Below are 24,750 nucleotides of genomic sequence, written 5' to 3'. Positions count from 1 at the left end.
ACGTCTTTTGGGTTTCAGGAGCCTGCTGCAGTGCTCGGTGTGGCAGGAGTGGATGATCTCCCTGTGCTTCATCAACCCGCGAAACAACGAGGAGCAGAAAATAACGGAGATGGTGTACGCCATCTTCCGCATCCTGCTTTACCACGCCATCAAATATGAGTGGGGTGGCTGGCGCGTCTGGGTGGACACCCTGTCCATCACCCACTCCAAGGTCAGCACACTCATTAAAACCATGCACGCTGCACACACACACACACACACACACACACACACACACAAGTTAGACGCAGCTTTGTTTATCTTCCTCTGTGGATCTTCTTCTATCTCCTCATCTGTTCCATTCGTTCCGTTTCTGTTTTTCTTCATTTTTGTATCACACACTCTTCATCTCTCCTTTTCTCCTTCAGACTAAACAATTCGCCGCGTCACTCTAATCGTAACCGTCCTCATCTCGATTCCGACCAATCGGACTCCCGTGTTCAGTCAGAGCCATCAGCTTGTGTCGCCTGTATGTTTAGTTTGCATCTGACATAGTGCAATTCATCACATGAGAAATTAGTGAGCATTATCCTCAGTCTGGTGTAGCCTGGTAACTGAACCGTGCCTCTCCCTGCCCATCAGATTACGCTTATGGAAGCTCTACAGTGATTATAATGTAAAAGCTAGTTGCTGTATAAACCAGGGGGAATGACTCCACCGGCCTCTCCACTCTTTATTTATGTAAAGAGTATCTTTCTTTCACGTAGCACAGATCAAAATAAACTTCTGGCACTTCTTATTTCCAAAAGTGGAATTCAAAATGCTGCTTTAGAAATTAAGTGTTGATATCGTGTTACCGCGCCCTGCTCCAAAGCAGTGAAGTAATTGAGGCTGGTGTCAGATTGTGGTCGGGGGGGGTTTTAAGCCTGGCAGATTGAAGGTTGAGTTAAAGAAGTACCGGTGATATGAAACCGCTTCGCTGTGGAACGGGCGTGCTGTGAGTGCTGGCGTCCAGTAGGGGGCACAGGAAGACTGCAGGGGGGGGAGAGAATGATATGAAGTCAGCAGTTAGCCCAATGGTGTGTGTGTGTGTGTGTGTGTTTGTGAGTGTGTGTGTTGTGTTTGCGTGCTGCTGAATGCTCTGAACTCCCAGCGTCTCCCCAGAACTAACTCCCTGTAGTAGCGTGAATGAAATGCCCGTTTGAAAGTCTCAGGGAAACGTCTGTCCTGTCAGTGGAGGGCTGGAGTGGATGTGAGACGAGGGCCTAACGAGAACAATTTGCTTTGAAAACGTGACGTCTGCACGCTTTGCTGTATTTTACCTTTATTGCATCAGTGTGGATTTATTTGAAATACACATTACTTTATCCAATTTGAAATGCACTTGATCAGAAATGTAACTGGCTTTGCTCTTGGAATGTTTTAGTTGGACAGTGATGACAAAAATGTTGGTGACACACTTTTTTGTTCTGGTTTCACCTGTTCATAAGGCTGCAGCGTGTTTGGGGGGGGGGGGCAGGCAAAGTGTGTCGAGGAGGTGTCGTGCAGAAAGTGTTTACTCTCCCCTCCACACGACAGCCTGTAATTGCCTCTTTTCCTATAATTGCACAAGATTAATGCTGATTCTTCTCGGCTCTCGTAACAATACCCGGCACTCGCCTCACAACAGAATCTTACACTTACACTGTGTGTGGATAAACCCACGTACTTCTAAGATGCGAGAATCACACACACACACGCACACACACACACACAGTGCAGGGACCTTGCCTGTGTATCAGATAGTAGCACCGGGTGCTAGCCACCAAGATACATGCATCTGCTATAAAAAAAGCTAAAGAAACTCAATTGCAATTTTATTGTCCCGTTTGATAGATTTCCTGCCACCTTTGTAGCACAGAGGCTGTTTGTCACTGTTGCTCTCTCCTCCCACTGCTGCAGGGCTGTGTGTGTGCGCGTGATTGTGTGTGTGTGCATGCGTGTGCACATGTGTGTGTCTGTGTTCCTGTGAATGTGAGTTACCAGGCACATTTTCTTTTTTTGCCCTCCTTTTCCTCTTGGGCTCTGGAAAGCCCTTCTCTGCGATCCCATTGAATATTCATCGGAAACCGTGCAAGAACAATCAGAGAAACAGGGCCTCATAAATACAACCAGCCCACTGGGAGCCTCTTGATAAGTGCATATATGCAATCACAAATACACACACACACACACTTCACCCTCATGGAGACGGCATGATTTAGTTTCCCTTGTGTCAAAAACGGTACAACTTTGGCGTGTGTAGAGATAATGAGCCGAATGCTGAATCCATGTTTTCACTCCTTTGCTAGTGGAGATTAACAGGTTACACATCTTTCTCATCAACACAAAGATCGATGTGCTGCGTTGTCATCAATACATTTTTGCTTTTTTATATCTTATACTTTTTTTGTGGGTTGTTTCATTTGACTTTATAAAACTCCTTATTGAATGACAAAGGCCGGAAACTCATGAAAGAGCAAGCGAGCAACTAACTGTCTCTACTTATACTTCTTGTTATGTGAAGCCAAGGACGCTGTATTTAAACCATATTCTGAGATTATGACAATAAATCTTAATTAATGGAAATAAAAACATTATTTTTTACTAAATAATTAGAAAGGATCTTCTGGATCAAAAATCTGGATCTAATCTCACTGTTTTCTTGCGAAACTACGAAACATTGAATATCTCACCGATTTTAACGAATCCCAGTCCACTACCAAACGTTTTCTCCTCCTTCTGATGTTCCATCTCTAAATTGACACTTCATTTAAAATTATCACTTTATTCTCATAACATTATGACTTTATTCAGGTTTTCCCCCTTTTAATTTTCCCCAATATTTTGTGGTAGTAAACTGAAGGACTATATTGACCCTATTCTTTTAATTTGTGTACAGTCAGACTAGTCTGTAGGTAAAATGTGTGCTTTAGTTTTACTATGAAGTGCTTAGGAGCTTTAATTGTTTTTGATTGAGCTGGTTTAATTATCACCCCCCGAGATTTCTTTCCTTTTATTTTATTTTTCATTTTGTGGTCAACTGTCACAGCAAAGAAAATCGATAAGATAATAAACAGCATCTTGGGTTGTGTGTATTATCAGTGTGATTGTTAGTGTGCGACTGTAGCTGTGCAGTACCCTTCTATGTCATTCATTATCAAGTGAGCGTATCTGCATAGGATTGGCTCGGAATAGACAGATGTTCCTGCAGGTGGGCACGCTGACACGACAGCCCCCCCACCAACAACCCTCACCCCCCGCCCAAGGTGCCCCTCGTCCATCTCCGCACACAAATCAGTCTGAGAAGCAGGAGATCTCCGCAAGGGGAAGAGAGATCGGGGCGTGAAGGTCCCTCCGTCCTTCAGACTCCCACTGTCGGCTAACTTCATTACAGCTGTCACACATTCTCACCACAAAGATAAATACCAGTTGAAATGAGCCGACGGATCTTTGACAAAATATAATATACACCAAGGTATTGAAAATAAGCTGCTAATTTTCACAATTACATTTTTGGACGAATGAAGTTTCGGTGCAGCGGCTCAGCCCTGACTCAGTTCGTGATGGAATGCCAAACACGGGAGTTAAACAGGTTGACCGAACGGGTTCTGCCTCCGGGGGTTATTGAGATGTAACACGCAGGACTCGAGCTGTTGTTCTTGGCAGAGAGTTTCAGGTGGATGCATTGACAAGTGGACAAAGAAAGGAGAAAGTGAAGACATGGAAAAAGCCAATGCTAGACAAAAGCCATGCATCAAGCGTTGTCCCTGCTGTTGAGTGGGGAGCAGTACACAAGTGTTAGCATCTTTGTATTTGGTCTTTTATCTTGTAAATATTAAAAACGCCTCAGGAACTGTCTCATAATCTGATGACGGGAAATTCCATAATTTTCTTTTTTGGCTTAAAACTATTTTTCTATACACAATCTTTGTGCGAGCTTTTTCTCCTGTAGCTACGATACGAGGGACAAAAACAGTAAACACCAAATAATGCTAGTGGCTGGAACAGGAGAACACAAAGAAGAAGAGATGTTTTAACGAGGGCCGAGACCGGGAGGATTCTGTAAACGAGAGCAAAAACCGCAGAGCCAGCACAACAGTTACAGATGCCATTGATTTCGGCGGAGGAATTGCATTTAGCTAATCGGATTAGAGCCGTGCTGCCCTCCCCATTTCTCTCCCCCCCCTTTGTTTTGTGGTCGCTCGCTATCGATTGATCTAAACGTGGACTCCCATGCTGCCACTGTGGGGTCTCCCCAAGATCAACGCTCCGCCACCCGGACCCCACCGTGCAGGTCCTGGTGCGTCGGCTGCTTCTGGATCAGTCTGGTCGGCTTTGGAAGGAAATGGAAGTTCTGCTTTAGTCAGATTGGTCTTGTTACCGTCACCGAGGATGTTGTGTTCTCTCCCCTGTCAAGTTTGTTAGTAAGGAGCATCACACAAAAACAACAGATTTCCACGCAGCTTAGTAGAAAGATGCGTTATGGAGGAACACGTTGACTTTGAGTCTGGATCCAGATCAGAGGTCGGATCCAGGAGTTTATTTTTCACTCTCTCCATTGTTGCAGTACAGGGCGTCTTTATACCATTTTCCAGGGGAACATTTTATGGATCTAGATTTTAAACATATCCCTGTAGTGAGGGGACAGATGTATATGAGTGTGTCATTTGTTGCAGTTTGAATGAATGGAATTTTGGCTTGAGCTTAATGCGCTTTATCAGAATCAGAATCAGCAGGTATTTATTGCCAAGCAGGTTTACACCTACCTGGAATTTGCTCTGGTTATTGGTGCAAACAATGAACATAAAAACACAATGAATACAACACATATATAAAAGATATAAAAAGTTAAATACAAACAGTAGAACAGTGTCAAATTGCAATATGTAATGCAATATAATATTATGTAACGTGTTGATTTATTAAAGGTCATCCTAGTTTTGGGAGGGTTATCACAGGTATTGATTGACCGCAGGCAAGTCGAGGGTTTATTACTTTTATTTTTTGTTGTGAAATACTTCAGACCATACAAACATTCTGGGGAAATGACCAGGCAGCGATTTGTTTACCGTCACGTGTCCCGTTTCCAAAGCACTTCAGATCTCTTGTATGATCTGTCCGTGGCGTGCTCCGTTAATACCATGTCACCTGTCACATTAGGAAAAAGCCCACCGTGTTTTTTCTACATTACCATAACATTTCCCCGTATACCCCACCGAAGCCCGGCCGAGTTATGGAGTAGAATGAAATTAGATTAGATCAGCGCTGATGTCTTAGCCACCCAAGGCAGTTTCTATATACTCCAGCAAGGCTAACCACTTCTTTTTTTCTTTTAAAAAAAAAAACCACACAGACATATTCTACCTCTGTGTAATGGTAACTGGATCTGTTGCGGAGCCGCGTTTAAGGCCAACATACATCATCCTAATGTACAGGCTGCATCCTGAATCCATGACGTTATGCTCTCCTGCATCATTTCCATGGCGCTGCACTTTGAACGCGGCCTTTTTTTAATTGCTTAAAAAATGCTAAATGTCAAATTAAGCTCAAACTAATGGGGTAGAAGGTCTCGCCGTGTGATCACTGGGAGGGAGGGAGGGAGGGAGGGGGAGAGGGAGGGAGAGGGAGGGAGAGGGAGAGAGAGGGAGAGAGAGGGAGAGAGGGAGGGAGGGAGGGAGGGAGGGAGGGAGGGAGGGAGAGAGAGAGAGAGAGAGAGAGAGAGAGAGAGAGAGAGAGAGAGAGAGAGAGAGAGAGAGAGAGAGAGAGAGAGAGAGAGAGAGAGAGAGAGAGAGAGAGAGAGAGAGAGAGAGAGAGAGAGAGAGAGAGAGAGAGAGAGAGAGAGAGAGAGAGAGAGAGAGCGACCTTTAGAGCAGGCTGTGCACTCAGAACAGCTATGGATTACCAATCACTGCGCCCCACTACAGAAGATTAATGAGCACCCGTGTAGCAGGCTAATTTAGAACAATAACGCCTAATTAATTACTCCCTTCCCTTTCTTCCACACTCAATGACTCACTTTCTTTTTCTCCCTCCTTTGCTTTTTTCTTATTCGTTCCTCTCCTTCTTCCATTTGATCCCTGGCTTTCTCGTTTTCTTGGTTTCTCTCTCTCTCTCTCTCTCTCTCCTTCTGTCCAAATAGCCTCAGGTGAAAAAGCAGCAAAGTGGGTCTAGTCCCCCCATCCCACCCCCCACCCCATACACACTTATATACACACACACACACACACACACACACACACACACACACACACACACACACACACACACTCCACTTGACTCCCCCATCCCATCTTTGACTTTCTGTCCTCCAGGCCCAGTGATTAATGCAGGGTCTTAAATTAGGCGTGGGAGGATTTGCCGATGCCGGACACGCACTCAGCGCGGCGAGCAGACACACACTAATAGTATCTACTGCTAATCTATGACTGCTAACATGGATGGGCTCTTCCTCAAATGCCACTGCCGAGCATTGTCGCTATAGATGAGCAGTCTAGTCGACCCATATCAGATGGTAAGAAGACTGAGGGAGGTTAATAGGCTGTCGGCAGTGAGGGAAAGTTTTAAATGTGCACCAGTTCGTCACCAGTGTTCCCAGTGGATAGATGTGGTGACGAGCTCACAACTTAACAGCATTAGGAAAAGATCCCTCTTCCATGATTTGAACTTTGAGGAGATAATTAAATGTCTGAAAGTGTTAGAAGTTGATGTGAGAGAGGTTTATGGTCAAATATATGATGGCATCAGATGGATGTTTTTTGATGGTATGTTTTATAACAAAAAAATGGATTACAGGATTACAGAATGCACACCTAATTGATATTTTCACTTTATTACGATTTTGGGCAATAAACACAAGTGGTCCGAGAGTTAAGTCACATTTTAAGCGTTGACCAGCTTTCTTGGATGAAAAAAAAATTTAAAATAAAAACAGTCCTTTGTAAACATCTGTGATAGTTCATGGACTAACTATGGATTCTAGGGATGGGTCCACACAGGTTTGAATGTCCTTTCGGGTTCATGCACTTTCAGTTTTATCGTCAAATAAAGTAGTTTCAATTTTTCAGGAACTGTCATGTTTACAACGTACTATCTCCACCAGTGAGGGTATGTTTCCATCGTGGTTTAGAACCCCCCCCACACACACACACACACCAACCACACACTCTCTCTCTCTGACATAGTGAGACAGGGCGTTAGCTTTGGCGGAACGATTTGCTCTCCAAGGGCCTTTCCAGTTTTTTGACCTGTCACACTTTCTTAGCAATTACTTAGTTGAGTAAAATGCCATCATATGCAATTGAAATGACGAGCAAAACCTTAAGAGTAATGCCTTAGTTGTAAGACATTGTTAATTCATTTTTTTAGATCCATTTGATAGCTGGTCTCAAGATGAGTACTGTTTCACACAGTTGAACACAAACTCTCTGTGTGTTTGCAGGTGACCTTTGAACAGCACAAGGAGAACTTGTCCCACATGTTCCGCCAGTACCAGCATCAGGAGTCTCTTGGCTCGGTCCGGACCATCTCCGGTGTCAGCCAGAGCTCTGGGAACATGGGGGGCGTTAACGGGTCGTCCGCAGTGGAGACGGCCCCCAACACCGTCATTGAGCTCAGAGTGGGCGAGCTGTCCCAGAAGTCCCCTGAATCAGCATCCAGTTCCACCATCACCTCCAGCCCACAGGAGACCGCTGATGAAAGGGGGCAAGCATCCATCACGGTGTCAAACATCCTGGCGAGGGCTGAGTCGGCTGAGGGGCCTCCCAGAGACCACTCGGGTGATCGAGCAGAGACAGACTCTACCGTGACACCGACAAGGGCTGCAGAGGAACAGAGCGAGGAGACCAATAAGCAGGAAGCAGCGACTGAGACGGATCATCTACAAGCATCCGTCAGTGACCCGTCTGAAACGCTGGACACAAAAGCAGCGGAAGTGACCAGAGACTCTGCTGCAACTCCTGCGAGTGATGATGCACAAACATCAACAGATGGTGAAACATGCGAGAGCAAACCCAACGAAGGAGAATCGTCCAAGTCTGCAACGGAAGACTCTTTAAATGAAGTGGACACGGAACCACCAGTGGTTTCAGAAGAAGAAGTGAAGACCGACCAAGCAGCTCCTCAGACTGCAGCCGGTCAGGAGAAGAGCAATGAGGACCAGGTCGATGTTCCATCTGTTAGCGACCAGATCCAATCCATTGTTGACGAAAGCCAAGAGGAAACTTCTTCTGCTTCTGCTGCTGCAGAGGAAGGGGAAGCATTGAAGAAGGAGGAAGATGCACATGCGGATGATGAAGGGAATAAAAGGGACCAGGAAGGAAAGGAGGTTAAAACGGAAGAAGAGAAAGAAGAGACGCTGAAGGTTAGTGATGACGACAAACCTGCAGAGAGCGAAACTGAAGGGAAACCTGATTCGGAGAGTCCGACTCCTCCGGTGGAAACACCCGGACAGAATGTGACAGAACCAACAAGAGAAAAGGTTGAAGATGGACAGTCTGAAACCACAACTTCAGACCAGCCGCCCTCAGACACCACACTGCCCCCTACAGCTCAGGAGGGTGCAGAACAGTCAGACCCTGCCTCACCTAGCCAGCCTTCAGAGACCAGCGGTGGAGAGGAAACCGCGTCCAGCGCCCCAGAGAGCAGCACCCCCCCCGCCGCCGCCGCCTCAGCCGCCAGCCCCGACACCCAGAAGAGCTCAGACACCGTCAGCAAGACCAAAGAGATCAAGATCGCCCGACTGGACGTGTCCAATGTGGCCTTAGACACCGAGAGACTTGAACTGAAGGAGACCTCCATAACAGTATGCACCTGGTTCTTTGTTTGTTTATCTTTGGCTCTCACTGATTTGTGTTGTGCAGAGAAAACGTTTGCTCACATCCTCGTGTTTGAGCTTCTCCTGTTTCTCTGCAGGAGACGAGCCAAGGCCAGTCGACCACAGCAACGGCATCAGCAGGAAGCTCTTCCAGTCAGCCGAGGGAGGGCGGCGCCTCGGCCCCGCGCTCCACCATGTTTCGCATCCCCGAGTTCCGATGGTCCCACATGCACCAGCGCCTCCTCACCGACCTGCTGTTCTCCATCGAGACGGAGGTCCAGATGTGGAGGAGGTAGGACGATCCGCTGACTCTGAGCAATGCTTAAGCAAACAATTAGTTAGTAAATTGATTCATTGAACTAAGATTTATTGAGTTTCTATATCCCTCGGGGGCTAAAGCAGCTATTGAAGATTCCATTAAGTCTGTGTTCCGATTTCATTGTTTATTGAACACACTTGAGGAGGTCGACCAATAGAAATGTTACTTTACAGATGGGAACTGTTTATTCGCTGTTGTCTGGTGTAAAACTTTGATCCTTGTTTTATCTGTAGACACGTTACTGTCTTGTGCAACATTTGAACTATTTCCAAGATGTTGTTTAAGTGTAACAAACGGTCTTTTGGATTTCTTGTGTTTCTTAGTCACTCCACGAAGACGATCCTGGACTTCGTGAACAGCAGTGAGAACGTGGTGTTTGTCCACAACAGCATACACCTCATCTCCCAGGTGGTGGACAACCTGGTGATGGCGTGCGGAGGCATTTTGCCTCTGCTCTCTGCTGCCACCTCCTCCTCTGTGAGTCCCCGAACCTTTTCTGTTGTTTTCTCATCTTGTTCTTTTGTGTGTGTGGCCGTAGCCGATCGCTCCAGTCACAGGAAGTTATCCATCCGCATTGACCTTTCTCAAATCGCATTAGACTACAGTTAGCTGCCTCCTAACATTGTTAGATTGTTTTTGTGTCGTCTGACCTCAGTGGCTGTGCCTCTCTTACCCGATTCCTCTGCTTCTGCCACTGACCTGACCTCCCTGTCTACGGAGCAGGTTGACGTTCAGCTCCATTGTAATTCAGTTACATTCAGTTCACTGCGGCCCGTAACCAAATAAAAAACAGAATGTGAAGAATTACAGCTTTACATGAAAGGATGCGTTTCTAGTAGAGCTGTTGTAAATGCTGCACATCTACATTAAGCCCTCAGATACATTTAACAGTTTTAGATACATGACTTATATAATAAATACCTGTTGTTAATAATTGGCTTTACTATTAATCTTTTATTTATATAAAGTCATTTTTTAGGGGTACTGACCAGTCCCTTATCCCTACTTCTTTAATAACCATCCATTCCTCTCTGTGTAATCTCTTCTACTAGCATGAGCTGGAGAACATTGAACCTTCTCAAGGCCTGACGCTGGAGGCCTCCGTCACCTTCCTGCAGCGCCTCATCAACCTCGTGGACGTGCTCATCTTCGCCAGCGCCCTCAACTTCACGGAGATCGAAGCAGAGAAGAACATGTCGTCCGGAGGCCTCCTTCGACAGTGCCTTCGCCTCGGTAAATACCCTGAGAACTGCCAAGTATCTTTTTTTGCCACATGCATTCTTTTCCGTGGTTTTCCCATTTTATTTTTTTTGTATTTCCAACGTGCAGAAGCTTCAGACGCCAAGCTGTTTAGCTGCTCCCAGATTTTCCCTCCGTTTATCTTCTCCTTTTACTAAGCCCTCTGTCCTCCCCCTGTTCATCGATCCACCTCCTATCAGCCGGCGGTAGCCTCTCGTATTAGCCCCGGTCATGGCTCCCTGTAGCCTTTTTGACCCTCCCTTCTGTATTCTCCCCTTCCCCTCTGCCTTCGCCCTCTTCATCTCCCACCGCCGCTCTCATCCCCTCGCCTCTTTCGCTGGCGCTCGTATCAGCACTCTCTTATCTTGTTATTATAACCCCACTGCATGGCAGCACTCTAAAATGGCTGCTATCATGATGTAGTGAGTTCTCCATAATGGCCTTGGCTGTACTGTAGCGCAGCGTTGCCCGGGGGCCTTTCTCAGCCCTCTGTTCCAGGCTATTAAAGTTTCCTCTGACAGCATCCAAAGCCAAGACATCGCTCCAGCTGAATAAAAGATATTGAAATTCCTACATTATTAATTCTTTCTATGGCGAGTATTTTCAGCAAACACACATCAGCACTGTATAAACACACACAGTTCGCTTGGAAGTGGTGGAACACTCTGTTCTCCGATTTAAATAATTTCTCCGTGCTTTGTTCCATAAGTGTCGACGTGCATATGCAGGTGTCCGCTTTTGCTTTTGGATCTTCATCATAGTGAAGGTAGAAAACAAAAAGGCTGTCGGAATGGAAGCATGCTCTACAGAAAGCACTCCCTCTCTCAGATATTATCACACATGCTGCAGTCGGGGGTTCTGCTGGAAAGCGATGCCACCGTACCTCGGTCCCCGTTTTAGAAAGCAGTCGTTATGAAATGAATATTTGATGAGGTATGCACTCCCCATTGCTGGCACCTAATCTGATTTTGGGGCGACTGTAACAAGGTTTTAGGGTCTCCACCCCCCCCCGTCCCTCTTTTTTATATTTTGTATAAATGCTCGTATGAAAGAGAAGTCCTAATGGAAAAAGTGAGCCCATTTCCAGGCAGAATAATTCCCTCCTTTCGTAATCTAAATGGCTCAGAGTTAACATTTGTCAGTTGTCAAGTACAGACCAGCGGGGGCTCTGGGGGGGGGGGGGCTCCGACAGAGGAGCGGTACATTAGATCACAATCGGTGCGTGTGCCAGTTTCGAAGCCACCGAAACTTGTCGCAACAGAAGAAATGTCGTCCGCGGTGAAGGACGCTCGGTGTCTTGCTGCCTACTCAGCATGTGCACACCTTAGCAGTGTCATTTGTTATGGGAGCCGCACGCTGGCTGTGATTCAGGAGCACACTGGTGCACTATGACCTTGGGAGGAGAGGTGGAGCAGGGAAGAGTGAATGATGCTGCCAGAGTTGGCCAGAGCACTGACCTTGGTGTGGCCCCACTTTTTCTCCTTTGTTTTCGTCCCTCTATGCTGCTGCTGCTCCTCTTGTGTTTCTTTCTGTCTCTCTTGCTGGATTTTCACTTCTCATATTTGTGTGTTTGCCTTTGGAGTCATAATTCTTTCCGTACATATTTCTTCTCTGAAAGCATCTTTATTTCTATGCTGTCTCATAATGTCTGCTCCTCTGTCCCCCCCCAGTGTGTGCAATGGCAGTGAGAAACTGTCTGGAGTGTCAGCAAGCCCAGTTCAAGCAAGGCTCCGAAGGCCCAGTCCGCAGCGGCTCGCAGAGCACTGGGCTCGGAGCGTCTGCCCAGGCAAGTTCTCCAGATCCTGTCATCTCTTCATTACTGTATTCAATTTTCTGCACTTCCTTCGGAATGCAAAATAACACAGTAAATCCCAACGATTCACTTTCACTCTTTGAGTTTTTTTCTACATTGGAAAACCAACTTCATTTGCCCTTTTCCTGCACTTCATCAGAAACCAGTAGGAGCTTTGTCCCGCTCCCCAACAGCAGCCGGGTGTTATTGCATTAGCTCATATCTTATTATATTACCACCGTCGGTTGCTCTTTGTTACACTAGACTTGGTTTTTGCCATTGCCCCTTTGATTTGATCCAGTGACTTCCAGTAAAGTCCATGTTGTTCTTCCCTGAACCGGGTGTTAAAGCTCATTTATAATGCAGCGGCTCTATAGAAAAGCCATTATGTTAAGGACATGATCCCAGGGGGGACAGCTTCCCTAAGCTGTGAAACCTTAACCCCCTCTACATAGTGCACATGGATTACCAAACATCCTGATTGGTGTAGAAGCGCGTGTGTGTGTGTGTTTTTCCTGGACTTCAGCCGTAGATGATAACATGTGGTAATGGTTTGATGTTTCTTGGATGCATGCAGAGTCCTGTTGATGCAGTGACAGGTGGAATGTCTCCAATCAGAGATCTGGACCGGCTGCTCCAGGACATGGACATCAACCGCCTCCGGGCCGTCGTCTTCAGGGATATTGTGAGATGTCCATCCGCCACATAATGCCCGTGTTCACATTAACAGCCGCTGAATAACACAGATGTGACGGCTTTCTGACGAAGACACACGCAGATCTTTTTAGTGTGTGTTGTTTGTTCCAGGAGGACAGTAAGCAGGCTCAGTTTCTGGCTCTGGCCGTGGTGTACTTCATCTCGGTCCTCATGGTGTCCAAGTACCGGGACATCCTGGAGCCGCACAATGATAAGAAACATCCCCAGAGATCCCAGTCTGCCAGGAGCACAGGTATAAAACAGCCCCAGGGAAAAAGCTTCTTTTGTAATATTTATATAAAAAGAAAAATATTGGGCGCTGTGAAGCCGCGGCTCTGAAAGTTTTGCTTTAACATGGCAACATCCTCTCACATGTTTATGTTATAGGATGAAATAAACGATACAACTTTAAGATATACAAAATATTACAAAATAGGTATTGCAGTATTACATAATTATTTTAGTTTTTTTGCCTGTAAATCGTCTTGCAACTCTTTTACTTCTCGTAAATATGCTTTATCTCTCACATGATTCTGTGTCCTCTCAGAAAGCGGCGGCCTCTCTGGTGGACTGGAGGTAGAGAACGGCGTCTCCCTCCGGCGGTACGACTCTGGCATCGGCGACGACCACACCTCGACCGCGGCGAGCGAGGCCGACCTGTCGTCCTCCGGCATGACCCACGGGCCCGACGCCATCTCCGAGGCCTTGTCCACGCTGTCGTCCGAGGTGCGACCCGCTCTGCCCTCTGATTCGAAGGGCAAGAATGTGAAAGACATCCTGCGCAGCCTCGTGAGCGCCCCGTCCGACGACATCATGGTGGACCCGAGTCTGCTGCCACCGGCCTTTCTGGGGAGTGTGAGCGATTTGGCCAGAAAGTCCTCACTGCAGACCCACTCCTTTGATAGGTACCAGCTCAGGGCCAGACATGGCTTGACACACACACAGAATCTTTTCTTCCTCTCTCATTGCATCTTTCTTTAACTTTCATCACTCGTCCTCCTCGAGCAAAGGGCCTAACAGAGAACCTGTCCGTTGAAAACCAGGAGCCATGTCTGAGCTGGAGACAGGAAGCTGCAACTTTTCACTGATATTAAAGGACTTTTTTTTTTCATCTCCTCTGCTGCTCGTCTCCTCCGGTCTGACATTCGAAAGGGAACCCCCCCCCCCCCCCCCCCCCCCCACGCCCCTTTTTCCTTAAGCGCTGTACATTTGCATTACCTCTGGAGGTGTTGGGGGGGGAGAACAGTCAGGAGCGAGGCTTCAAAAGCCGAGCGGGGTACTGAAGCTGCAGACGGGCCCAGGTGAGAGAGGATGGTCATCGGTCTGGTTTGCATTTGGAGCGTTGATTCTGAGGCAGACATTCACAAACGGCAGAGGGGGGGAGACGATGGTAGAGAGCGAGAGGGGGGGGGGATGGCAGAAGGGGGAGAGAGAGATGTCTCCATGGGGGTGATGTCAAGTCAAGGTTCCCATGTATTTGAGAAACATTTCTCTGTTTCTGTCTCTCTCTCACACACACACACAGACAGAGTCGGTTTCTCCCCCCCCGCCCCCCAACTGTGGGAATTCCACGGCATCTCTGTGATCGCGTGTCTTTATCTGAGGAATGCTTTGTCAGGTCTCAGAGCGCTCCTCATATCAGGGGGATTAGACTGGCTCCTGTCCGCTGAGCACACTCAGTAGGAAGAGAGCACGTCAGGAGAGCTGGAGAACATAGACTAACAGCTTGCTCGCTGCCTGTGGGAGCCCTCTCATGAAAGGTATACAGCCCAGGCCCACCGAGCCAACTTAACCCCAGCTGCCTCTTTAAAGGAGATGAAAGCTACACCTCGTAGTGTGGCAACTCCATCAATATCTTCAATATTAATTCAAGGATGAGGTTGGCAATATGTGTTTTTAGAAAGGTTTCCGATGGGGCGGAAATTTAATGATCTGAATTTGAATCATTAGAAAGTCTTAAATTTGTTAAATTACAGACTAGGTCTTAAATGCTGTAAGAAAGGTCTTAATTATATTTTGTATTTAATCGTTGTGTTGTAGTTCTTTCTCAATGAGAGTTATTAGCACTCTGAAATAAAAGCACAATGGAACTGATAACCACAAACCCCCCCGGTCAGAAGTGACGGCAGCACACTCGGCTCGGCTGTGGCTGTGGAAACCTGCCGTAGTTTTGTGAGATAACTGTGATTCAAGAGTTATTCTCTTCTCGGTCACTTTAACTTATCATCACCTTATGTGTAAGTAATTCTGGGACTCTGATGTGATTGTTATTGTACTCTACATAGCTCTTAACCTCCATTCATTCAAAAGTCTTAACTTTATCATGTAGAAACCTTGGGATAGTTCTCGGGTCTAGTTACTGATTAACTGGCTTTGGCTGCAGAGGCAATACTTTATTTTCAGACTTTTCATTGGATATGTTGACGATATGAAACTAGAATGACACTCAGTAGAGTGCATACCTCCGCTAAGGCCCAACAGTCCCCTTATGAAACCACATCTCAATTCACCAGGTCCAGATTTGTACTTGGACCTGCTTCAAATTGCACACACTCATAAATATCAGTCTCCTAAAGATGCCAGGTATTTCATCGAGATCCAGGAATTATACTCTGAGAAATCGAACTAAAATGTGTAAAAACTCCCTTTTTCATGATGTTAAAGAAAGCAAAAACAATTTCTGGGTCCTCCCCCTGATCTGGATCCACACCAGCTTCATTTCTGACACACACCGCTGCCTTTCCCCGAGTTCCCTGGTAATCCGGTCCAGTTGTTTTTGCAGAATCCTGCCTACTAACAAACAGACAAACTAAACTATAACAAAGCCTCCTTGGCAGAGATGAATCCCATCATTACCCTTTAATCCAGGCATTTTTAATCATAGTCTACATCTATAAAATGCATATCAAATTTCCCATCTTCGATAGCTTCTTTTTTCTGACCCAAAACCCCCAAATTATTCTCACGTATTCTGATTAACCTACCGTCCATATCATTCACGGCCTCTAAGCCTATATTTATTTTCTTATCTCCTCAGTTTACAACTCTTTATCAGCCCGCTGTCTCTGGTCCTTGCCCCTGACCAACCCACCGTGCATCAAGCTGCGGCCTAACTGTGTTTATTATCTTGTCGTGATGACCCTATCTCTGACAGCATCTGCTACTCACCAGGAAGTCTCCCAGTGATACCAGTGCAAGTCAGAGCCGACATTCTGCACTGACACCTCCTGCCAAAACATGGCAACTTTCCGTTCGACCCGGAGGATTAAATTTACGAGACCAATGCATGAAAAAACGCCACCCCCCCCCACTAGATAAAAACTGGGGGGGCGGGTCAGAGGGTGTAGTAGTATCCCTTCTGATTTATTTACTAGTGGAGACCTGCTGGATCTCTCCCATCCATTTCTCAGCCATGCCCCTGTTATGACAGCCAGTCTGCAAATATTTGCTGACACTGACCAGAACTAAACAGTGTCATTGTACAAGTCGGTGATTTAGACTTCACGGTTCAGCAGAATATGCGAGTGTTAGACGCTGGGATATACACGCTGTAGTTGTTTGCATTCCTGGCAGCAGACGCCGCATGCGTGTGAGAGCTGATGCACGGATGAGCCGTGCTGATGCTGGAGTGTTGTTAATGTACCGCTGAGGCCAAGAGAAAGCATGTCGGACACAAACAGACTTTAACAGTGGAGAGCTCCCCAGCTTTCATTCAGTTTAGTCAGCAGTGTGAGATGAAGAATTCAGCCCAGAGGACATGAATAGAGATTCACTCTGTTTCACCTGCTGTGATTCTATATCTAACTGCTCAGCTCTTCTGTGGCTTAACGTCCTTGGTTGTAAAAATTATCAGTTATTTGTACCTGTCATTTAGATTAATGTTGCATGTGGACCACTGATGGTTTAAAAGAAAACTGGACTGGAAATGAAACCATTAAACCAGAATAGCACTCAGTGGAACGCACGTCTTTGTCAACACCCAACAGTTTGCTTCATCAAGCTGCACACAGTCATTGATTTCAGTCGACTAAATATGACAACATTTTGAGAAATAAGACAAAAAAAGTGATTAATAGTTTCACGATCTGCCGTTTGCCTGGATCCACACCAAAATGTACGTTTTACTCTCCTGTCCCACGTGTCGTCCTTCCACCAAGTTTCCTGGAAATCAGTTAGGTAGGTTTGGCATAATCATAATTGACCTAAGAATTGAATTTTTGAGAATTTCAAATTACCCCATCCTGAATTTTCATAGCTTTTAAAAGACAAATAACAAAATATGAATACAGAATCTTCACATATACAAAAGTCAAGATACCTCACAATGTCGCAAGGTAAAAACTGCACTATAGTAAACAAAATATGATCATACAAATACATACAGTTGCAGATAATAAACATGTACATACACCTGTCTACATGCATATAGAAATACATAATTTATGTTGTACAGTTGAAAAATCGAACTTCTACTTTTTCTGCTACTTAAGTCTGTTTTTTTTTACCTCATATTTTCTGGTGGCTCTTGTCCCAAATAAATAACATGCAGCCAATTTGTTTTCGACACGTACTGTATTTACACTGTATACACTCCTCGCATGCAATACCACATACTGTGCAATTTCGTAATGTACACACACACACACTCGCACACTAGAAAAATATTGAGATTGGGCTATTCTCATACTTCGTGGGCGCTTAGGTCCCAGTTGCTCCACTCATAAATCACCAATGTCATCCAGGTAACGTCCCTCCCACACCGGCCATGATCGTCCAATCACAGCTTGAGCAGAGTTTATTAGGCTCGATATTAAAGTAGCATGTGTGTGCTGCATCTGCGTGTAGGGTCAGTGAATAACATTTTGATCATTCACATGCACAGGCTCGCATGAAACTAGGGTGACGAGGACCCCCCCACCCCCCCACCCCCTCACATGAGCCGGCTCTGAGGTTAATACTCAGGAGGACAGTATTTTTACACACAGACTGGCAGCAGCAGCCACCACTGACACATCCTCACTCATTCTTCCACTTGTTTTACCTGAAATAGCAGAGATTACAGGAACCACAGCGCTCACTGCACTTATCCATCGCAGGTTAGAGCCTTTAAATAATTCAGCCCGAGCTCGGCACACACAAACACAAACACAAACACACGAGCACGTCCGCTGCCCTGAGCTCCTGTTTGTGGGTCGAGTGGGGCCGCTGACGGCTGATTAATCGACTGGGGCGGCCCACTCATGATAAGTGTGGCTAATGACCTGCTGAATAATTCACCGGGCCTTCGCTGTGGAACAGATGGAAGGCCAAACGCATACACGGATACGTTCCCTGGCAGACTCGTACACGCCTGTGCTCTCATGTTTATCTGTACACGCATATGCATATATTCAAATAATTTTGGACGCACTCTTGTGCATGCACACACACACACACACACACACACACACCCCCCCTCCCTGTCTCCACACAGCAGGCGTCCTGTGTGTCTCTGCTGCTGTTGACACCTGGGGTGTTTCACGTCAGCGCCGCCCTGCTCCTCTGATACCACCATCCAGCCCTCTCGCTATCTGAGAAGTACATGTGTCACTCTGGACCTTCTCACTATGTGTTTGTGTTTAAAACCAAACTATGAAGCCACTTGGAATCCGCGTGCAGCTCTGTTCTCAAATCATAGATCACTTGATGCGAAAGGTCAACTGTCACGGTTTTAACATTCATAGTAACTTTTAATAGATCTGATCAGCTGCATTAAATCAAGCCAAACCAGTCCTTTGATTCCGCAGCCAGTTATCTGTCTGCACCGCAGGGAACCAGACTCAACTCTCCTCTCTTGTGTGCATAAAAGCGCACATACACACTCACTCTGGGAACATGCAACTGTATATGCTGGTCCTTTTTAGTCTGTATTTTTTCCATATTTAAATTATGTGCATTTGATGCAGGCTTGCATGTCTCAGTAAGCCGGGATCGGTGTGTGTTTCTGAGAGGGAGCAGTAGCCGGTGATTAGACCCTGCTTCCCCTATGTCAGCACTGACAAGCGGGGCCAGGCTCGCTTTGATATGGCCAGTGGTCTGTCAGAGCCCCGCTCTAAACTGACAGCTTATCTGCATGCTGCTTTCCTCCCAACTGCTGTTTGTCAGATAGGACTTGAACTCGGCTCGGTTGCACCAAATCACTACGCGAGACACATCCCGATACTTTACAGGAGGGACAAATAAAGGAGCAGCGTTATCCTCACCCACACAACTGTGTATATAACAAATATCGTTTGTAATGATTTTTAATAAGGTGTGATCATTATTGATTATATTGATTATATTAATTAATTTAGTATTCAAACTGGATATAAACAATTATGTAAACCAACGCAATTTTATTCGAATAAAGGATGGTCTGTGCAGTGGAACCGTTAAGCTGCCTTCATTTGTCTTTTGTATCAAAGGTCATGTCTGTATACAGCAGATGCTCTAATTCTCTTATATTGGTCAAATATTGTAATGCAGGTAACCACTGCAGATATATTGCATAGTATGAATTGTATGCTATGAATGTTAAATAAGACAATTCCATACAGAGGGAGGAGACAAACTTTTTCTTTGAGTCAACACTGTTGCATTAAACTAGACCCAGATCTAATACAGGAAGAATTTACCACTTTAAGTCCAGGTGAAGGACTGATGATAGTGATCCATTGGTTTGTGGCACAATGAATATGGATATATGTTTTGCTCTGTAATTACTGCCACAGTTTGCTGGGTTTTTCATCATTTCTTAACATTTTCTTATAAAAGTTGTGTGAACGTGACAGTTAAATGAATCGTTTGTCTCGTCTCTCTACAGAAGTGTCGTCGTCGCACCCAAGAAAGCCGGCACGGCGCCATCTCCAGGCAGCTCCACCCCCGTCCCAGCAGCCACCGCTGCCTCGGTGTCCGCCGGGACACCTATTGACCGTGTCGCTGTGGTATCTGCCGGCGATACCTCGGAGAGCATCTCTGCAGACCCTGCAGCTTGTGAGTGCACGTACACACACGCGAGCACACACACACCTACACAGACACACACACACACACACACGTACACACATGTACACACAGATATTGACGAGTCAGTGTTACTGCGAGACGTAGCCTGGATGAATCTGCAATGAAAAAGTCAATATTTATTTCCAGGTTGTGCTTCTTTTTGTGTCTAGCAGAATAGTATCGCTGCGTTAGTTCAATGTAAACCAGTTACCAGGATGGAGGGGTCAGCAGGAAAAATTACAGTTACACAAATTCAAAAATAATTACAAAGATTCTATATTTTTCACAGATTAAAAGTAAATCAATCAAATTTTATTTGTATAACCCATATTCACAAATCACTATTTGTCTCAGAGGGCTTATGTAGGTAAATTATTTTAAAATACAATATTCATATGCATAATTTTTAACAAATAAAATAAATAAATGTAAGATAAAAACGAATTGCAATATAAACACTAATAATAGTAAAATATATATTATCATTTCTTCACATTTTTCATTAAAATATTCTTTGATACAAGGAGGAATTAAATTTAATTGATAAAATAATTAAAGTCATATGAATTCCTATGTTTACTTTATTTAAGTAATGTTGGCCATTTCTGCATTTGTGACTGTAAAAATGTGAAATGTTTTATTTCTCTGAGGAGTGACATGAGAAGGGGATTTATGGGGTTTAGACGATTGTGTATTAACTGTAGAATCTGGTCACTGTGTGTGTGTGTGCGTTAGAGATAGACTAATATGCGTTAAAGCTGTATGCATCAGTTGTTTGGTGTCAGTGAGCGGTGTTGAGTAAATACGTTTCTGAGTGTGTGTGTGTTTTAGTGGGGCAGTGGGAGGACTAATGGGGCCGTTCATTTACTCCTTTTTGTTTGAAGGAGCTACTTCAGCTCGAGAGGGACACTCTCACCAGGCCCACATGGCACTGCTTAACACCTTACACACACACACACGTGTACACACACACACACGTGTGTACACACACACACACACACGTGTACACACACACACACACACACACATTCCAGCCCACATTACACTGTCTGTCATTCGTGAAGAGTTATCCCTGCTCGGAGACTGTCCTGGCTGGAAAAACAAGCCCGCTGAAACACCAGAGGAATCCCCCTCCTCCATATTCAACTGGGCATTAGCTTATTTATGAGCCACAGGGAAGTGAATTTACTGCCAGATCAATCAAACGCGGACTTTGTACCTTGCGCGCCTCCGTCTCCAGAATGAAGTCGTAAAGCACCTTTTAGTTGTATAATGAAACAGTCACAGAAACAGCCCAGAGGGGTAAATTGGTATGTAATGACTTAATGAGGAAAAACAATTCAAGAAAGGAACCAGATATTTTTTAACACATCTCACATTCCAACACAGGTGTAACACCCATGGATTTACACCCACGGTATTCCGAACAAATACTTGATATCTTTAATATATGGCTGAGAAATTAAAAAATACCTTCCAGTAAGTATCTCACAGTATAAAGTACAATCCCAGCTGACAGTGGAACCTTACCAGCCTTTCGGTGCACAAAGGTTTCCAACTGGAAAACCTCATGATGAACATGTTGAGGCTCCGAGTACATCAACCGCTATCTCACCATAAAATTATTACTTGTACCCCCACTTGCCCTATACGGCCATAAATCCCCCAATTCTATACATTTGAATGGAGACCATTGTATTATTTCAGAAGAGGCATGTTTCCACACCGGTTTATGGTGCTACCCTGGTTGTATAATAAATTGCTTAGTGTGTGTGTGTGTGTGTGTGTGTGTGTGTGTGTGTGTGTGTGTGTGTGTGTGTGTGTGTGTGTGTGTGTGTGTGTGTGTGTGTGTGTGTGTGTGTGTGTGTGTGTGTGTGTGTGTGTGTGTGTGTGTGTGTGTGTGTGTGTGTGTGTGTGCGCGTCCTATTCTTGTCCAACATCCAGACTAATAACTGAGTTCTTTGGTTTCTCCCCTGTAGCAGGCGGCCAGGTTCCAGCCAGCGCTAGCCTGCCATCTGTCCCCCCACTCTCCCCTGTGACCCAGAACACAGCCCCCAATATGAGGTGATTCATCTTCTTTTCTCCCTCTCTCACACACACACACACACGCACACACTCACACACACACACACACACACACACACACACTCAGCTATTTATGCATGTGAACGCACAAAATCGGTTATTTACGGATATTCACTGATTGTTGCTTTGTGCTCGTTTAAACTTTCTCACAAAACTCTAAAATATTTTTCAGGTTGCATGACAATTTGTGATTTCGCTCATCATGGACTCAGTGTGTTCATGTGCGGTTTGCCTTCCTCTCCCTCATCTTCAGTATCTCGGAGCGTCTGGAGAGCGCTCTGGAGAAGGCGGCTCCTCTGCTGAGAGAGATCTTCGTGGACTTTGCCCCCTTCCTCTCTCGGACCCTGCTGGGCAGCCACGGACAGGAGCTCCTGATTGAGGGCACAAGTGAGTTCAGCATCGCCGGGACACGGTCACAGACACACACTGCATGACTGCACTCGTCCCTGCTGTCCTTGCAAACCCTCTTTGAATGGTGCATCTTCATAAATGCCCCCCTTCATTTAAATGCAGTAGCATCACCATTCCTCTTGTTAATCCAATTCTGTGATGAGTGTACGTTGAGCCGAGAGCCGGTCGTCGTGCTGAAGGTTTCCAGGGGGCCAGGTCAGAGGCCAGGCCACTAATAGCAGTGTTTGGGATGTCTGCTGCCACCAAACAAAATGGAAAGTTGATTGATAGCTTCAGGGGGGGCTTGAAGAGAAGGCAGGGGGAGGTGTGTGTGTGTGTGTGTGTGTGTGTGTGTGTGTGTGTGTGCGCTTGTGCTTGTGAATGCATGTGTGTTTGTCTGCATGTGTGTATGTCATAAGAAGAGCAACCGAAAGACCAAAGGCTACTCTGCCCTCCCACCGTCTGTGCCTCTGCAGCAGACTCTGGACACTCTGGTGGCCCCCTGCCCTCTGAGAGCCCAGGGCTCGCCATTAGGGATCAATGGGACATATGCTGTCCAAGTCGGGCCTGTAATACAAGGCCCAAATATGTATTAGTTTACAGTAACATCATGTCAGCTCATTAGGCCCATCAATACTCTCTGCGCCCCCTTGCAGATGGCGCGATGTTAGGTTATCCCTGTGTTGTGCCTGTGTGGATTCTTGTTCCACCATGATCCAAGAAGCTTTAGGAAATATAATGAGTCTTAAAAATAATCGAATTGTACTTGACTCCCTTTGTTGTTGTTTCTTCCCTCCAGGTCTGATGTGTATGAAGTCCAGCAGCTCAGTGGTGGAGCTCGTCATGCTTCTGTGTTCACAGGCAAGTCTGGCATCTTTATCTTTTCTTATCCTTGTCTGCCACTCCCCCCCCCATCTGATTTATCGGGCTCACCTTGAGTGCAGTAAATCCAAAGCCCCCCCCCCCCCCCCCACCGAGTGGACAGTGAGCCATCCAGCGCCCTTATCTTTCCTCCACACCACCGCCGTCCACCTTTCCGCACCCAACCCCATCTCGGAGCGAGGGCAGGGAAACCGGAGAGAAGGCATCTCCGGACGCAAATATCGGTCTGAGGGTCAAGGGTGGCCGACCTGCCCGCGTCACCTCTGACCCGAGCACTGGCCCTTGTGGCTTCCACCAAACTGATGAGACTGGATAATGTAGATTTGATGGTGCTTTGCATTGATTATCCCTCTCCTCTCTGTTGTCCTGTGGGTGTTTTGTTGCCAAGTTTATTTAGCTGCTGTCCGATTCATGAATACTAATTCCAGGATCATAAGCAGGCGTGGGCAGATCAATGATTCTGGATGTCAATAGATCACTCCTGGATTCCTGATTAGCATTAAGAGACATGAAGCTGATGCCTGCCTAGTTACTGCATGTGAACCTAAATGCAGTACTTTACATTGCTGTTCATGCAAACCTTGTATTTATTCAGTGTATTCATAGTGTAACACACACAAACGCTCACAGTGACAAGGACAACAGATACTAACTCCCCTCTGGCCCTGTTTGTTTGTGTTTTTACTGTTTAAAGCTCCTCGCGAAAAAACAAACAAAGATATCCACTAATACAAAACCACATCTGATTAATGACACACCTCTCACCCACGCTCCTGCTATTTTTTTATCAGCTTTATTTTTCTAAAGAAATAGTGGCTGTCATCTGGCTTCTTTTCTCTCCCTCCACCTTCTCCCCCTTTTTAACCCTGATGCCCCGTTTGCCTCCCATTATTCACTTGGCTTCTTCTCAGAGAAAAAAGGTAATGCAGTCAGATTACACATCTGCGCGCATGTCGGTGGGTGCCCATGGGTTTGTGCTGGTGAGACGCGCCGAGGGAACCGATCTCCGTAATGTCCAGAGACGACGCAGAGGCAGGAGTGAAAGCCAGATAGAAAAACCAAAGGGAGAAGAATGACAGGCTCTAATGCACCTATTTGTCATATCTGTCAGGGTGTTGTTTAATGCTAATCTAATCAGAGGCAGAATCTCTGTGATTGCGCCGCTGCACAGCTCATGCCTCGCTTCCCCCTTTGGTCCCCGGCCCAAGCTATTTCTTCCCTTTCTCTCTCGGCTGCAAAGCGACCCCACCCAATCGCTACAACACACACTCGTTCACTCTCCTCCGCGGCCGAGGGGGCCCTGGGATTGGCCAGCGTAGTGTTGATTGCTTCAATAAATCATCCAACCAAATTCTCTCACAGCTAATGCAAATGTAATTTTATTGTTGTGTAAAGGGGAGAAGGAGGTGGTGGGTGTGTGGGGGGGAGGCAGGGGCAATACGTTGCCTCTCACTGGGGAACAGAGGAAACCAGGGACAGGTTTTCCTCTGGGCTAAATTACAATGTATA

The 24,750-nt window shown here is 46.0% G+C and overlaps 1 protein-coding gene across 5 annotated transcripts in view; it reads left to right on the top strand.

The window, feature by feature from the left end:
• The window catches only part of lrba (LPS-responsive vesicle trafficking, beach and anchor containing), a 173,383-nt gene that overhangs the window by 35,929 nt on the left and 112,704 nt on the right, over positions 1-24,750 (top strand). For 4 of the 5 annotated variants that reach the window (XM_062387884.1, XM_062387883.1, XM_062387881.1 and 1 more), the window contains exons 21-33: positions 19-211; positions 7,439-8,800; positions 8,911-9,104; positions 9,455-9,608; positions 10,184-10,364; positions 12,041-12,156; positions 12,740-12,847; positions 12,970-13,111; positions 13,406-13,763; positions 19,703-19,872; positions 21,864-21,948; positions 22,223-22,356; positions 23,159-23,220. In XM_062387884.1, coding sequence (XP_062243868.1) covers positions 19-211; positions 7,439-8,800; positions 8,911-9,104; positions 9,455-9,608; positions 10,184-10,364; positions 12,041-12,156; positions 12,740-12,847; positions 12,970-13,111; positions 13,406-13,763; positions 19,703-19,872; positions 21,864-21,948; positions 22,223-22,356; positions 23,159-23,220 — 3,259 coding nt within the window. The remainder of the gene's footprint in view (positions 1-18; positions 212-7,438; positions 8,801-8,910; positions 9,105-9,454; positions 9,609-10,183; positions 10,365-12,040; positions 12,157-12,739; positions 12,848-12,969; positions 13,112-13,405; positions 13,764-19,702; positions 19,873-21,863; positions 21,949-22,222; positions 22,357-23,158; positions 23,221-24,750) is intronic. The other variant, XM_062387882.1, reaches the window with a different exon arrangement.

Source organism: Platichthys flesus, chromosome 5, assembly GCF_949316205.1.
Source record: "Platichthys flesus chromosome 5, fPlaFle2.1, whole genome shotgun sequence".
Classification (NCBI taxonomy): Eukaryota; Metazoa; Chordata; class Actinopteri; order Pleuronectiformes; family Pleuronectidae; genus Platichthys; species Platichthys flesus.
This window is presented reverse-complemented; position numbering and strand designations above follow the sequence as displayed.